The following is a 15,594-nucleotide window of genomic DNA, read 5'->3' on the forward strand; positions in this document are numbered from 1 at the left end:
TATATATATATATATATATTGTTTATCATGTGTACTCGAGCACACTGTAGAAAGTGTCGAGGTTTTCATGTGGTGCCGGCCGTTGCTTGTCCCACATGACTAGTTTAACACGTGCGTACACGCAGAGTAAAGTAGTACGTTATTACTATACACTTAAACGATGGTCCGCGTAATAAGGCAGTACGCATAATCCCAGTAACACACTTCTTCACTTGCTTCACTTTTTTCTCAGTGGCTGCAGACGCCTAACGCGTTCGTGAAACCCGAAAGGCATTTCAGGCGCGTGCCTCCCTGCAAATGGTGCTCCGTCGCACCTTCTGATGGATGGAGATGAAGTCCAGCCGGGCGCCCCTCTCGCAGTGGTCGAGCAACGCCCAGGCCAGCGGCGAGCGGTGACGGGGCGCCAGGTTCTCGGCGGGACCGCCCAGCCTCAGTAGCGGACTGGCTTCGTTCAGCCCTTCTGAGCAGGCGTCGTAGTAGTTGCGCAGTCCTGAAAGGCGTGCACGAGCGCAGTCACTTGCGTAAACAAAACACTCCGCGTCGTATTCTATGCAAGACCGCCGCCAACACGACCATATTTAAAGGGACGCTAAAGAGAGAACGAAAAAACCGTGTCGAGCTGTATTTTCTTTTTATTCCTAAATCCTAGCCGTAGCCCTTTTTTCGGCCATGTAAGCCACAGGGCACAGTTTGTTCCTTGCACGTGCGGTGTTGTTTATGAATTGCCTTTCTCATGCGGCTGTGTTTATGTCGGTCAGACCAGACGCTGTATTAATATTCGTCTGAAATACCATTTTAAGAATAAGTCATCTGCGCGAGCATTCCCACGTAATAAAACATTGCAGGGATGGTAAAAAACAGACAAAGAAGGCGCGCCTTCCGCTTCTAGAAAAAACAAAAATTTTATTGCGTCATAGAGATCGTCGTACACGGGAGCTGTTCGAGGCATATGTTACAAAGAAGAAAGCTTGTGTACGCGTTAGCGACCCCTCCATTGTGCTTGCTGATTGTGAAGTGCAATTTCTGGACGCAAGATTGTGACGGCAGCAATTTTGGATGGCCTATCAGCATGACGACGTCATTTTGATCATTGTAGGTATATGTCATCTTCCACCTAATAAAATTCAGTTGTGAGTCCGCGCGCGTACTGTCCTTTTTCGTCTTCTGTTCTCCGTGTGTCTTAGCGCAGTAACCCCAGTATTACAAGATGAACTTCCACCAACTAGCCACACTTGCCGCTCTACAGCTATCATTAACTCGACTTACGCGCATCTTCAAGCGCTAAGATATTCATCGTTTATTGTTTGTTATTGGGCCGGTCAATTTCAAAGAAATCGATGCTCAGGCTTACGCGCGACAACTGAGAAGAACCATCGCGTGACACCGTTTGTCATGCGGACACTTTCGAGCATGCTTGAGTCAACGCAGGTCAAACTCGGGGTAGACCGAATACTACTACATTTAATTTCCGAGAACGCTGGGTTTTAATTCAGCTATACTCACTAACGTTCGTTCCTTGATCGCGCTCGCAATGTTCAGTGCAAGCTGGCTCTGACTCTAACGAAAATAGTGCACGTGTGATTGTAGCATTATTGAGGATATTTCCTTCTACCTAGGGCAGACGCCCTGTACACGGGCATCTGTGTTTGTTCAATTTACGCATTATGGAATGCCGCGCTCTCCGAGCTTTTAGGACATCCAACATGACCTCCAGCGGCTGTCACAAATTTACCTTGTTCCGTGAAGTTGCTTCCGTAGCCCTTGTGATCCGGCTCGTTCCAAGACTCGAAATTCCACTGCGTCACGTAATCCTCGTCGTACCTATCTACAGTCGTCAATATAATGAAGAAAAGGAAATACAGGGCAGTGACCTTTTGATGGCGTTCTGGCAATTCTGCTCAGTCACCACACAAACTAGCTCGGAGAAGCGTCTGGTGGAAAGCGCCGTCCAAGCGCAAACAACGGCATAAGAAACATCTTTACTCCCAAGGTAAACCCACCTTTCCCCGCAGGTGTAATCAGTGGTGGTTATTTTGTGCTAACAGAGTGTTTTAGACGTTGCGAACTCAAGCAGATACATAAGGAATCGACGTTGGGCTACATAGTGTTGCATTTGAACGGGGAAACATCGCCTAAGACGAGCAAAATGAAAGATCAACCACACATGCGCTGATTATTATCGTCAGTGCATGTGCTGCTGATCTTTCATTGTTCTCGTCTTCGGCGCTGTTTACCCGTTCAAGCAGGTAAGCGAATTCGAAAATAAACAGCGGCAAGGTGCAGATGTGAGCTAGTTAGTTATTTGTGACGGCGAAGAAACGGCGCGAGATCGGGTCGCAGTTTAAGGACACAGGACACATTTGTGATCTGTGCCCTTAAACGCCGTTCCCTGCGAGGTTAAGCTGTGTCCGGACTCCACTGTTTCTTCGCCATGGTACTCAAACATGGCTTTGGTGTAACAGCACATGCACATACGCTTGGGCTCTCTTGCACGCAGGGTCCATATCATCTGCTATCTATGGGTTCACTGAAATTCCAGAATGTTTGCCATAATGTGCCTACTACGGTAGTTCGCGTGCTTCTCTTATTACAGTCGATGGAGATTTAAGTCCTGTAACTGGCAGCAAGCAATAAAGGACACGGGAGTGGAGGATTGGGCTTGTTGGTTGCGCATCAAACACGTAACTAAAGCGTACGCACACAACAATAGAACGCTGTTCCGTTCTGTCACCTTGTCATTGTGCGTTTTCGCTTGAGTTATAATCACGAAGGACGTCGTAATGGAGGACTTCGGATTAATTTTAACCAGCTGGTTTTCTTTAGGGCCCGCCTAAATATAAGTACACGACTGGGTTGAACACTCCGTCGCCATTGCAATGCGGCCGCCGCCACAGGTGACCAAATTCTCGACCTCTGTTCTGCTCTGTTATACAGAGAATGCTGTGGAGAGATCGAGGTAAAGAGTATCTCGGGCTACCCCATTTATTTATTTTTACGTTGCGAAGAAAGTAAAGGAATAAATGGCAATTCTAAAGAACAAACGAATGAACAAATGAAATGACACTAATAAAGATAACAACATCACAGCAGAGAGTTCACTGACGTCTGTCCGTGCCGCTACCCGAATAATAAACACACTTTGCAGTCCTTATACATTGGTGTAAGAGTCCTCCAGGTACACTAATTGGATGATAGGTCCAAACACACGACTCCTTTACAGTTTCTTGACTTCTATACACCATAGTTTTTTTTTTTTTGTCTCTTCGAGATCCAACTGTACCAGCCTAATTGGAGCTTAAACCTACACTTTAGTAAGAACAAACAGAGCGCCTTCTTACCTATCCGTCAGCGCTACGTCGGCCCAGTATTTTCCGAGCTTCTTTAACCTTTCCTGCTGTGGTGCCCACCGATTCGCCGAAAGCGGTCGACGCAGCCAGTTGGCGAGAATGATGTTGCCATATAGGTCTCCTCTTTCAGTTCAGGAAGGGTAATACACCTAGCTAGGCCTTTCATAGTCTTTTTTTTTTTCCTCGACTGGGCGCTACGAGTGTGTACGCACCGAGGTAGTGGCGAGCCATCGCAGCCACGAGCTCCTTCCATAGGTCGAGGTCAGCGCGCTCCTCGAAGTCCAGCGGCCGCGGGAAGGGGTTTCCCATGAGCTCCAGGCCAGGTTTGAGGCCCAGCGCTCGCAGCCGGTCGAGCAGCGTGTCCAGCAAACTGAAGTCGAACGTTGTACTGCCGCCAGTCTCCGACGAGGTGCTGTCAGCGAGAGAGATCTGGTTCATCCATTGTATAGACTCGGCCACACCTCCGTAGTGTCACGTTGTAGCGACGGCGAAGAGGCAGGACAGTAGGGAAAAGTGTGAGCAACGAAGACTAACGTTTTATTGGGCGAATCTGCGCCCAGAAAAACAAGTGATCGACACTCAATGTGCAACGATAGCGGCGAACACAGTCAGCGATCGTCGGAAACTGATCTGCTGGTCAAGCGTGTCGGCTATTTATACATGACTCTTAGAATATTCTAGTGTACTCGCTGGCGCTCCTGTGCCCTGTAGAAAGTACACCACTATTCGAGTCGCGCATACAATCTGATTATACAAGGTTTGCTGACAGCACAGGCAACGCATAGAATCAACGATAACATTCGAGGGAGTTCCGATGCATGTAGGCGCGCCTTGCGTTGTGCAATATCTTTGAGTTGTCAGCGCGTGAAATGCGGTCCGCCGAAAAAGTAGTAACAAATAATAAGCAATGTATGCGTGTCGAGAACACGTACCATAGCGAACCGGAGGTGAGGGCATAAGCGTCTTAACGCCACTTCGAATTCACCCTGCACCAGTGGATAGGAAAAGGTGATTACTGAGCACTATCAGCGGCCGTATTCTCGGTCTCCCCCGATCACCTTTCTAATTACTCACGTTGTGGCGCATGTTGAAACAGCGACATAGAAGTCGAGCAGTCGTGAAGTTGTATCTACGTTGCAGAAATCCTTAGATAAGTTTCCGCATATGCGCCTACAAAACGTGACCTCGTTTTACCAGCAAAATGCTTATTCTCGTGCAGGTTCGGAAGATATTAACTGCAGCGCCAATGCACTTTTTTTAGCAAATTCTGGGGAAGGACTGTTTGAAACTGGCGTTGAGAGAATTGCGGCTCAATTGGTATGACTTCAATATTCAATATGTTTCTCCACTTGCAGCGCCCTAGCGCAAATAATGAGAAGTTATTTAATGGAGCGCTTTAAATACTTGCCTGGGCATTCTGACTTATCAGTTAGATAATAAATACAAGGTATAAGACTTTCGTTTTCGTGCACCAACTCCCTTAGTTTATCCTTTCTGTATGTGGCCATGATGTAATGGAACGACTTGCCTAAACACTTTGATGAAACAACTTGCCACAATGCACTTCACAGCATAGTTGTCTTAATTCCTGCTGCACTTCCAAATCTTCTTTATCGTTTTTTTTTTACTTATTGCGGTGATCACATACATTCGTGATCTGTATTACTGTCATTTATTTGTTTTAAGCAGGCATTATCCTGTGCGCAGTGCATATTTCTGCTGGAATTGTGTGTGATAATTTTACCCGCCATGCTTGCTTAGTGGCTATGGTGTGGGCTGCTAAGCACGAGGTCGTGGGATCAATTCCAGGCCACGGCGGCTGCATTTCGATGTGGGCGAAAACACCCATGTACTTAGATTTAGGTACACGTTAAATAACCCCAGGTGGTCAAAATTATTCTGGATTCTCTCACTACGGCGTGCCTCATAATTAGAAAATGGTTTTGGCACGTAAAACCCCATAATTTTTTTGTGTGATAATTTTCTTTCTCTATCTTCTCATCCGTGCCTTGATTTTGTTCCTGCTTACAAAATTATCTTTTTTCCCATTTGTTCTACCCCCCTTACCGTAATGTGCTAACAGGCCGGTAATTAAAAATTTTAAAAAGTACTGCAGATCCAACGCCCTTGTTGGAATCAAAGTTAATTGAAGCTGTCTTGAAACATTCTTAATTAAAATGTATGCGAAGAGAGACAAACGCATGTAAATTATGCAAATCTAACGTACATTTTGCAATCCATATGTGAAGCGGTTAATTAAATGCTTTATAGCTTAATTAAGGTGTACAATTGTCTCTATATTATTCTGGCGCACAGTGTAACCTCATGCAATATTTATATTGTTTTTATGTTTGTTGAAATTTCATAAAAATTAAATATGATCACCCTTTATATACAAGGGGACCGTTTCAAAGTTTTATGGAAATTTAAATATAGGCTGCTGCGGATAACGTAATTCTAGTCCTTGAGGTGCATTATTCTGAGAGGCAGACATTACTTACACAAAAATCGAAACACATATTCAAATAATTAACAAAAATCCACTAAGTTTTGTTTGAATTAATTACATATTTAAATGTACGAATTATAGCCGGTGAGTTTGCAAGGCCTATCCACTTGAAATTAATTGCCAGAATGACACCAGTTTTCAGATATGCGCCATCAAACTTGCGCTAAATATACATTATTGTTCCACTTGCTTTTTTTAACAAAGTGCTCTTTTATGCATTGAAGCACGAAAGTAACTGGAACGGCCATGTATTTCATTCCACCACTTTTGGAAATAACATCTAGAAACTGGTGTTATCCTGGAAATTAATTTCAAGTGAATACGTAATTCGTAAATACGTGAATTCGTAAATTGCAATATGTGCCGTAAGGTAATTAATCGAGAGGTTAATTATTTTAATATGTGTTTCGATTTCTCGTACTTGTAACGTCCGCTTCTTCGAATAATCAAGCTCAAGGTCAAGAATTATACTATCTGCCATAGGCGATTTTTAAGTATTCCGTAAAACTTAAATATGATCACCCTGTATAGTTAGTTCTAGTAGATAGACATAAATACCCAAGAAAGGTTATGGGAAAACGGCGCCGCGGTAGCACAATTGGTAAGAGCATCGCATGCGTAATGCGAAGACGTGAGTTCATATCCCACTTTTCATTTCCATTTATTTTATCAGTTCTCCATTTCATTTAAGAACTACAAATAATTTCCCCTATCCTTTGTGTCCTTGTTTGTTGCCTTCTTATGATTTGACACACGAAAATTTCCTGCGAGATACGGACCGATGGACACGAAGCCGTAGTGGAATAGACTAAGAAAGTTCGCTTTAAAAAAGTTATTGCAACATGCTACTATTGTTAAAAATCTATTCGATGAGAAAAGTCGATAAAAATAAATGGTATACTCTGGCCACAAGCTTCCGAGTCGAACAGGGATGCATTTCATGACGACCATATCAAGTTCAACTATTTAAGGTTGCACAGCTGTCACTAACGCCTCAGCCAAGAAGCGCGGAAAACCGCATGATCGGCCCAATTCAACGTGCCTCCTGTAATACATGGTCAGTTGCCTGGGCAGCCCAGTTCTGAAGTCGCGTCAGAGACAGAGGGACAAAAAATGAGAGAGATTTCCAGATGGACGTCTGGTTTGCTACCCTGCACTGAGAAAAGGGAACGTAACGACTAAAAGAAAGAAAGAGCACCATATGGCACACACGCAAAGATACGCAGTAAACCTGTAAACAATCGCACAGACCTGGCGACTCTTTACTTTCTGCGCCCGCGACGCGAACGGCCGTGATCCAAGAATCTTCGTCTACATAAACGGTCTTCGATTCCAGCCGGTTTAATGCTGTGGACAGGTTCACGTTCGACGTCGTATTGGGGACAAATATACAAAAAGTATTCATTGGTTTTCTTGCTTCCACAAGAGTCGCACATAAGGGTGCCACACATTCGCACGCGGAAAGAGTAAGCCTTTGTAAGTGCCACCCCGAGCCAGAAGCAACTGAAAAACGTCGCATCAGAGCGGGAAACTTCCGGTGTCACTTGCAGCTTGGAGGTTAGGAGAACACCAATAAGTGTGTGCAATAGTTCTAGCCAGGAAAGAAATTTTTCTTGTAGCGTCGGTTCCGGAAATGCGCTTCGGAAATATTCGGGCTTTTTCACGTGCGGACCGGCCAGCCTCGTCAGAATGCCTTGTCGCGTCAGAGGATACGCAACAGCAATTACTGCACGGAAACATAGGGCTATTCAATAAAGTTAAAACGAAAAGAGAACGCAGCCCAAGTTGCCATCGATCTGTTATCATGACGTGTCCGAGTCACGTGCAAGACACGAAACGCTTCGAAACGGCCGTTTCGATTATTGCGTAATTCGCGAAGATTGCTGTGTTTTCAAGTTTCAAAAGCGCGTTTAAGGTTTTCCCTAAAAAAAAAATCCGCCTCTTCTCCCGCTGATTTATTACCCTCTGCCCTGTTCTCAAAAGTCCCGACGACGCACTCTAGCTGCGCGGCGGCAAAACGATCCGCTAATTCTGGAAACTGCGGCGCTTCACGCCATTATCCTTTTAGCGTGCGAGGTTCGAGAACCTGTCATTTGCAACGCGACGGTAGGATATCTCCCGGAAGCCCGAGGAAGAGAACGTCAATTACGGGCGTGGGGATTAGTAAACCGGGCCGTATAATCTTTCACTCAAAGGACGGATTAAAAACGGAGAACTGGGCGTTCGCGCTACGACAGCCGAGGTGGTTCGAGCGCGCGGTATCCCTCAGCCCGGCTCGCGGGGATAAACTCGCGCGCAAGGCTATCGAGGAGAACGGGCGCCCACCATGTAAATTACCGGTTTCGGGGCGTTCATTCTTCTCGCGATTCCGTGCATGCTCCCGCGCGGGGCCCTCCGCTATCGCCTCCGTCGACGCGCCCGAAGGAAAGGGCTGGGCATATGGCGTCCCCTCTCTGCCCTGCGCGACGTTTCGGCGAGGCGTTCGCTCTCCGCGCCCGCCGGGCGTCTGCGGCGAATCGCAAGCGAAAGCCTGCAAGCGCCCAAACGACGATGCCGCCGCGCCAGCGGCCGGGATGCGGGCGGCTAGGGAAGAGCGCCGCCGCCAGTGACGGTTGCGCGACCGGCCATTACCGATATTGTTTATTCCGCCAGAGCGCGTTCCAAACAAATAACGAAATTAAACGTCAATATTATTTCTTTGAAACTAGGGAGAGCATATTACGCTGTTTACACAGTCGAGGCGAGCGACACGGGATCTTCCTCCCCTCCGCGCCGCAGTGCTGCCGGCGCGGATCGATGAAGAGACTCCCGACCCCAGTGTGGCTGCCCCCCGACGCACACCGCCGCGGTGCAGCCTGTCGCTCGTGAAATTGAAACGTCATCTGCTGATTCAGAGCAGCCGCGGGGACGCGCTATCGAGAATTGGGGAGTCGCTTAGTTTGCCGAGCGAAAGCGCGTCGCGAGAGACGAACGCAGTGGCGGCCGTCTTCGCGGGGGCCAGGCCAATTAGGGCAGGACGGCGTGCCGCTCTTCGACGGCGTCCGAGGGCCGCCTGAAAGCGAAAAAGGAGACGCGCAACGGGCGCTTGACGGCTGCGACACTGGATGCGTGCTCCCGCGTGTGTGTGCGCTGCAGCGCACGCCCCGACATAAAGGGGGCCGCTTTCTCTCTCGCTCTCTTTCTCGGGACCTGATGGGCGACAGCCACTTGTGCCTGGAATAGCCCCGTTCTTGTTCTGTTTTTTCCTTTTTCAACGTTGCGCCAAATGCGGGTGTCAAGAGCGCGGTTCTCTCTCTCCTCGGTGAGCACGATCGTATACATCGCGCTGCTGCTTCCGGTTCTCGGGAGCCCTGTGCCCCCCCCCTCCCCCCTCCCACCCAGGCCTTGTGCAAGGCGGGAACCCCGATTTTCAGCGCGATTTCTCGTCACTCTAGAGTGGCCAAAAGCGCACCATCGCTGGCTGGAAATGAAAAAGAAGAAAATACAAGAACACGATCGGCCTTTGATCCTCCCACCCAACCCCGAACATTTTGACCCTTAAAGCTATACACTACACCAAATTGCCCTTTCAACAGTAATGATAGAGCACATCCGTGTCAAATGTGCGCTTATTCCTGGCTGCAGCTTCGCTTTGCGCATGTCTGTATCGGTTATTAGCAAAGACAAGCTGACTCCTTAGAGAAGCGTTAAGGTGGCTCTGAAGATGATCAAGTGGCATCGAAGGCAGTGCTTCAAAGAATTGTTCCAGTCGCACTGAAATGACTGACATCTGGAATCAACGGTCAAGCAGCTTCAGCGTCTATCACATGAGCTAAGCTGATCACGTTCAAGTAAAAAATTTGCTGGCCGTCACAGTCGCTGTGTTACAGAGCTATAAGACCAGTGCTACTGGGCAATCGAAGCAGTTGTATTTTGATATTCCAGCGCTAATGCTTGAAAAGCTTGCGATGTAGGTCATTCTTAATATTCTCTTTTCGAACTGCAAAGCTTTTGGTTTGCGTGAGCTTTGCCTATAGCATCTCGTAAGCTTTCACTATATTGAACAGTGCCTGTTGTTACAAGGTAGTCTGACGTACGAGCGTATTAAATTGTTAAATCATGACGTATTGTCCTGCCTATGTTTTTTTTTTTTTTTTTTTTTTGCCTAGCGACATCGGCTAGGAGTAGGTTAGCTAACTTAAGGCAGGTCAGCGCTAAGGAAGAGCACCCAGAAGAGACACATGTAAACACGCCGCGTCTCGTCTTTTCTGCTTGCCATTTCTACGTGAGCTTCCTTAACTCTGTGCCGATATATTTGTTGTTCGTTTTTGTCGAAATGTCGCAGCCCCAGCAGTTTAAATTTTTTAACTCTCAGAATAAGTGGGTGGGTTATTTTTACGTACAAAGTTTATACATCTTACCAAATTCCCGATACATGCGTTGCCGTGTGTCGGTTATTTTTCCAGCGACACAAATTACGCCATGCGTGCAATGTTTTACTTTTTGCATGTGACCGCTTTGACGGAATTGTTACTGTCATCGTGTTATCGCTTGCGCGCCAGACGCGCTTGCTGCATCGGAAATTTCCCGGGCGTTGTCGTCAATTCGACAGCGAGACAGCCGTGTCTAACCCGACTGCACGGAATACCTGAATAGTATTGTGCGATGCAGAATATACGCTGGCACCATCCACTGCTACATTGTATGAGTACACGATGACGCATGTATACATAGCAGGCGGACTTGAGCAGTGAGATTCGATTCGATCACTTCCGACCGTGCTCACCGCAATCGTTGTCACTGAATGGTTACTTTGCTTTATCGACACAAGTTCATCCCCAATAAACATTTCGATTCTCTCTTCATTTGTTTCTGCCTCTTAACCGTCACTATAACGTGACCATTTACGCACATTACGAAAAATTGACTTTTTCCTCTACTTATGAAGCCTTGAAGCCAAGGGCGTTCTTCAACAGACCACTTTTTTTTTTCTAACCGTCGGCGTCGCCGCCGCTGGGGGGCGGCTCTCAAAAGTTCAGAGCTGGCAGACCAGCACTGGGCCATCCGGCAAGCCGAAGATGCCGCCCGAGTCCAAGGACTTCGAGCCGCCACCTGAGGCCACCAGAACAAAAAACTGCCGGACCATTCATTAATAAAGTTTCTTCTTGTTCTACTTCTTCTAACGCGAAGCATATTTTCCTCTGACCATGCGCTTGGTAGGTAAGTAAGCACCTGTCTCGCCTCGTTTGGGGCCTCTTCAATAAATAAAAAAAAATGCATTTCCCATTGTGGGATTCCAAGGACACCCAGCGCAGCGGCCCGATGCGCGATACCCATTTGTCCACAGATGCATGCGTGACATGGGAGAACAATAACTTGACAGCTACTCCATCCCACGTGCTGTCCTGCTCTAGATCTGCCCTCGTCCGGAACCCACCGCTATGACGCCAGAGCCACACCAGTGGAAACTTCTCGCACGGCGCGGCGCCGGCAGCAAAGCGCACGTTGCAGACTGCCTCGCGGCAGCTCTTTCGTGCCGCGGAAGGGATCTCATCCTGGAGCGATTTCTCGCGCCTCGCCGCGGCGGCAAGTGAGCCGCGATCGGAGGAAACCAGTGAAAGCGGCGCCTTCAGTGAGGTGCGCGCGAGAAACTGGTGTCATGCGGACCCGCCCGACCGCTGTATGAGCTCGTTTTGCTCTATCGTCTGCTCGCGTCAACTCTCGCTCGCGCTTGTTTTGGTTGGCTCGAGTTTGTTCTCGTTCGCACTTGTTGTGATTGTCATGGTTTGAGATTTTTCCTTTTGTTTGCGATGATGAATCTAAACCGAGACGTCCCGATAGAAAGGTTTTTTTGGAGACAGTGCGCCATATCCGATCCTGCACGAAAAGACGGATCCTGAATACAAGGGCGCGGAGGCGACACCTCAGTAGCTCATTCTCCTTTTCTTTTGAACGCGGCGCCGCCGCAATAGTAGGGAGCACACCCATATGATTATGGTCAATGGCAACGACGTCGTGATTTTCAGGAGACATGACTCGCGTTAAGAATGAAGGACGAAGAACGTAAGCGCAGCGCCAATCTGTCAGCAGACGAAGGAAAAAGCAAGCGATAGCTCACACCTAAGCGGAGATTAAAAAAGAGGAGGCGAGATTTTCATGCTGTCACACGACTGCCGTAGCGGCTCGCCGCCAGTTGGTGTGGCCGCACTGCCGGAGCTGCGTGTTAACGCCGCGCCCGTTTTTCCGCTAGTGCGTATAGGGCTTAAGGTGTCACGTGTAGCCGTGGGACGCTAGACCTCATCGCTAAACCATACAGTCCATCTAATTTCGCGCGTTCTGCCACATTGTCAGCTTGAAATCCAATGATGTTTTGAAGACAACAAAAACGAAGGTAAAGCGGTATAAGACTACCTGTTTATGCCTCTTGCTTGCCTCCAAGTGCATTGGCGGTAACTTCGTATTGCTATACATTGATCGTAAGCTGAGAATGTGGCATATTTCGTGTGATACAGGAGGTATTTCAGGGCCAATATTCCGCCCACAAAGTTATAGAATATTTTGTAAACCGAACGTGGCACCCCTAATCAGGGGAGGTATAATCCAAACGATTGTTTACGCTCGAATTTCACGCAAAAATACTCTAGGAATTATAGTTTCGTGCAACCTTCAGATTGATGACCGTGTTTGTTCTGGCCGAAGTAAAGCCGAAAACGCCGCTGTCTGCGGGTCGGTATAGAACTATACTAGTATAGCAACCAGCGGCGATGGCGGGGCTATACTAAAGAAAGCCCTGATAGAAATGGGCAAGGCAGCATGCCTATCTTCCATACTAGCAAACGATAACTAACCACTCAGCGTGCAAAGGCATCTTTGGTTAGGAATTATCGCGCGTGACTACGTATTTCAGTTGGTTCTGGACGGAGCAGAAGGCCACGATACTTGGCGCTTTACAAATTCCAGTAAAAAATCATCTCATAGTAACTTTAAAGCGAACGAGCGAATGGTTAACGCAGGATGACTACTATACGTACTACCTTTCCTCGTTAGTGATAAGACCACCGCACGACATACTCGCGCTATAAATTTCATACATCATCAGACGACATGCATACGCCGTTCCACACGTTTCAGATTCCTCTGAAACATTATCGATCTCGCAAGAATAAGGGGAACGGTGGGGTTCAACATTTTAGTAAGAACCACATGAAGGCAAGGTACAATGCGTATAAGGAAAGCATATGAGCTAATAGCTGTCTTATAGTTAAATATGTAATAGCCTATATATGAGGGCTAAATTTGTGATAAACTTCATACTCTGTATAATTATTATTATTATTTGTTTTGAAAACATATATACGCTTGACAGGAAAGGGAAAGCGAGGAGCGGGCTGGCAACTGCCACCGGAAAGGGTACAACGCCTGCCTACTTTTGAGAAAGGAGGCGACAGAAACCTAGAAATGGAAACAAGGAAGTCAGCGAGGGAAGAGGAAAGAAAGAGCAAGGTGACAAATCTCAAAAAATAAAGTAAAACACACAGTACAGGTCGCACACAGTAGGGCAGGTCACTGGAGGTCACGCTACTAAAGAATGTTAAATAGAATAAATAGTGAGTGTCTGAGTTACAAACGTGAATCTAAAATAGTTAATTCTAGAAAAGTAAGGAGAGCGCGATGAGCTTGATCGCGTCGAGACGCACAACCACTAGGGTACAAACAATCTTCGAGTGTCGCACTCTGAATAAATTAAAGCAGAAATAACCTCCGCGCGCGTCATGCACAGGTTGTAGGTTCGGCTCCCAAAGGCGGCAAAGTTGTCTGTTCCTCCACTTTCATTTTCCTTTTCAATTATTAACAACATTAAATTTATCGCAAATTTATCCGTCCTCTATAATCAATTATACATTTCAATTTAAAAAAAAACTGGTAATTTCCTTAGCCTCCTTAGCTTGGTTTCATATTGTCGATCTTGGTGGTACGTAATGGTCAGCCAAAAGCTCAGTAGCTTTTTCACTTGATAAACCTACATTCTTTTTGACATATTGCATGCTCGTTGTTCCTTGTTCCTCCGCCGCCGCCCTCTTTTCCAACCTAGTATTGTATTTTGATATTTCAGCTCTAATGCTTGTAAAGCTTGCGATGTAGGTCATTCTTAATATTGTCTTTTCGAACTACAAAGCTTTTGCTTTGCATGAGCTATTTTTCGTTCAGGTCAGGACGTCGCGCCGCATCCGACAGCATTGTCACTCCGTCCCGCACAGCCACGGCTTGAATTCATGACGTCAACACGCCTAACTAAATATCGAAACAGTTATATTAAAGCTTCATTACTCTTTGTAGAGTGCCCAGTATTCCGATATTACGCATCTTAGAGGATGGCTGAGATATTCTTCAGCTGAATAGAGCAGTTGAGACGGTAGCGTCATTTTCTGACGATCTAAATAAATGGGGCACAGGTTTATCGCTGTCGAATACTCGTATGAGTCCATAGACAATTCTACGCCTTCATAGAACGTCCACTGCCAATGTGCTCAACAATACTTTTGTTCCAATGCCAACGCTGAGACTGACCAAACCTTCTATTCTATTTCTTCTTCAAGGTTGCCATTCTATTCTTGTTAAACGACACCAATGTTCACACTATATTATACGACGCGGTAAAAGTAAAGGTTTCGACTACAAACTTGCCTATAATATTTCTATTGAAACGTTACAATGATTAAAGGGCAGTGTCGTCCCTTAACAAAGATTAGTTTTATTAAAGTCAGGCAAATGTGGGTGACTATAATATCCACGCATGCAGTTGCCTCGCAGAACTAATTTTTTTTCAGGCCGCATTATTAATGGAGGAGGGCTCCCACGTGCCAGCACTCACTCGTACTTGACCACGTCCGTTCGAAACTTTCGTGATGTCGTCACAGATAAGCGGATTAGGCAAGAAGGCAGATCTTCAATGTTCTGTCACTGCTCCAACCATCGGAGTCTCGATTACGTAAGGCTATTGTGTTGCGCTGCTAAGCACGATGTCACGGCATCAAATACTGACCGCGACGGCCGCATTCCGATGGGTGCGAAATGCGAAAACACCCATGTGCTTAGATGTAGGTGCACGTTAAAGAACCCCAGGTGGTCAAAATTAAACCGGAGTCCCCCACTACGGCTTGCCTTATAATCAACTCGTGGTTTCGGCAAGCAAAACCCCAGAATTCAATTCGATTCGATTCGATTACGTAAGCGCAAACCAACAACGTGGGAATCACTGCCACGTGAAGCGTTTTGCACCTAGCTCAGCTATATTCAGCATTGTTTAGGTTTCTGCAAAGCGTTACCCGGTGGACCAACTTGTTTGTCTATAAGGCGAGCAATCACGTGTGTGACGACAGCTGCAAGACGATGACGACGGTGAAGACGATGGCACGGCGATTGATTCCTCGTGCGGCGAGAATGAGACGTTACAACCTCTTTCGTTGTGACCAGGGCCGATACTGAAGTGGATACAATGACACACAGCGCCTGCTTAGCGTTAGCTGCGACAAGAAAAGGGCTGGGAAATGTGAGCCGATCCAGCAGGCGGTGCAGTATGACACAGCGTTTCAAAGCGCTAGCTTTCACAAGGGAATGATGATAGAAACTGGAACGATCTCATTTTTAATAAGCAGCTTGTTGTTTTGCGACGTGAAGCACGCGAAAGGCAGTGATAACTCTGTTCTCTGCTGGAGACTGGCATTCGCGTACGTTCTCTAGCTCGTGCTATGCGACTTG

The 15,594-nt window shown here is 46.9% G+C and overlaps 1 protein-coding gene across 1 annotated transcript in view; it reads right to left on the reverse strand.

Moving 5' to 3' along the window:
* Idua (alpha-L-iduronidase) overlaps window positions 1-15,594 on the reverse strand; it is a 495,845-nt gene that overhangs the window by 470,777 nt on the left and 9,474 nt on the right. Inside the window, exons 3-5 of the mRNA XM_075677184.1 lie at window positions 3,560-3,759; window positions 1,733-1,825; window positions 315-490 (exon numbers count right to left, since the gene is read on the reverse strand). Of these exons, the coding sequence (XP_075533299.1) occupies window positions 315-490; window positions 1,733-1,825; window positions 3,560-3,759 (469 nt within the window). The remainder of the gene's footprint in view (window positions 1-314; window positions 491-1,732; window positions 1,826-3,559; window positions 3,760-15,594) is intronic.

Source organism: Dermacentor variabilis, unplaced genomic scaffold (genome assembly GCF_050947875.1).
Source record: "Dermacentor variabilis isolate Ectoservices unplaced genomic scaffold, ASM5094787v1 scaffold_12, whole genome shotgun sequence".
Lineage (NCBI taxonomy): Eukaryota > Metazoa > Arthropoda > Arachnida > Ixodida > Ixodidae > Dermacentor > Dermacentor variabilis.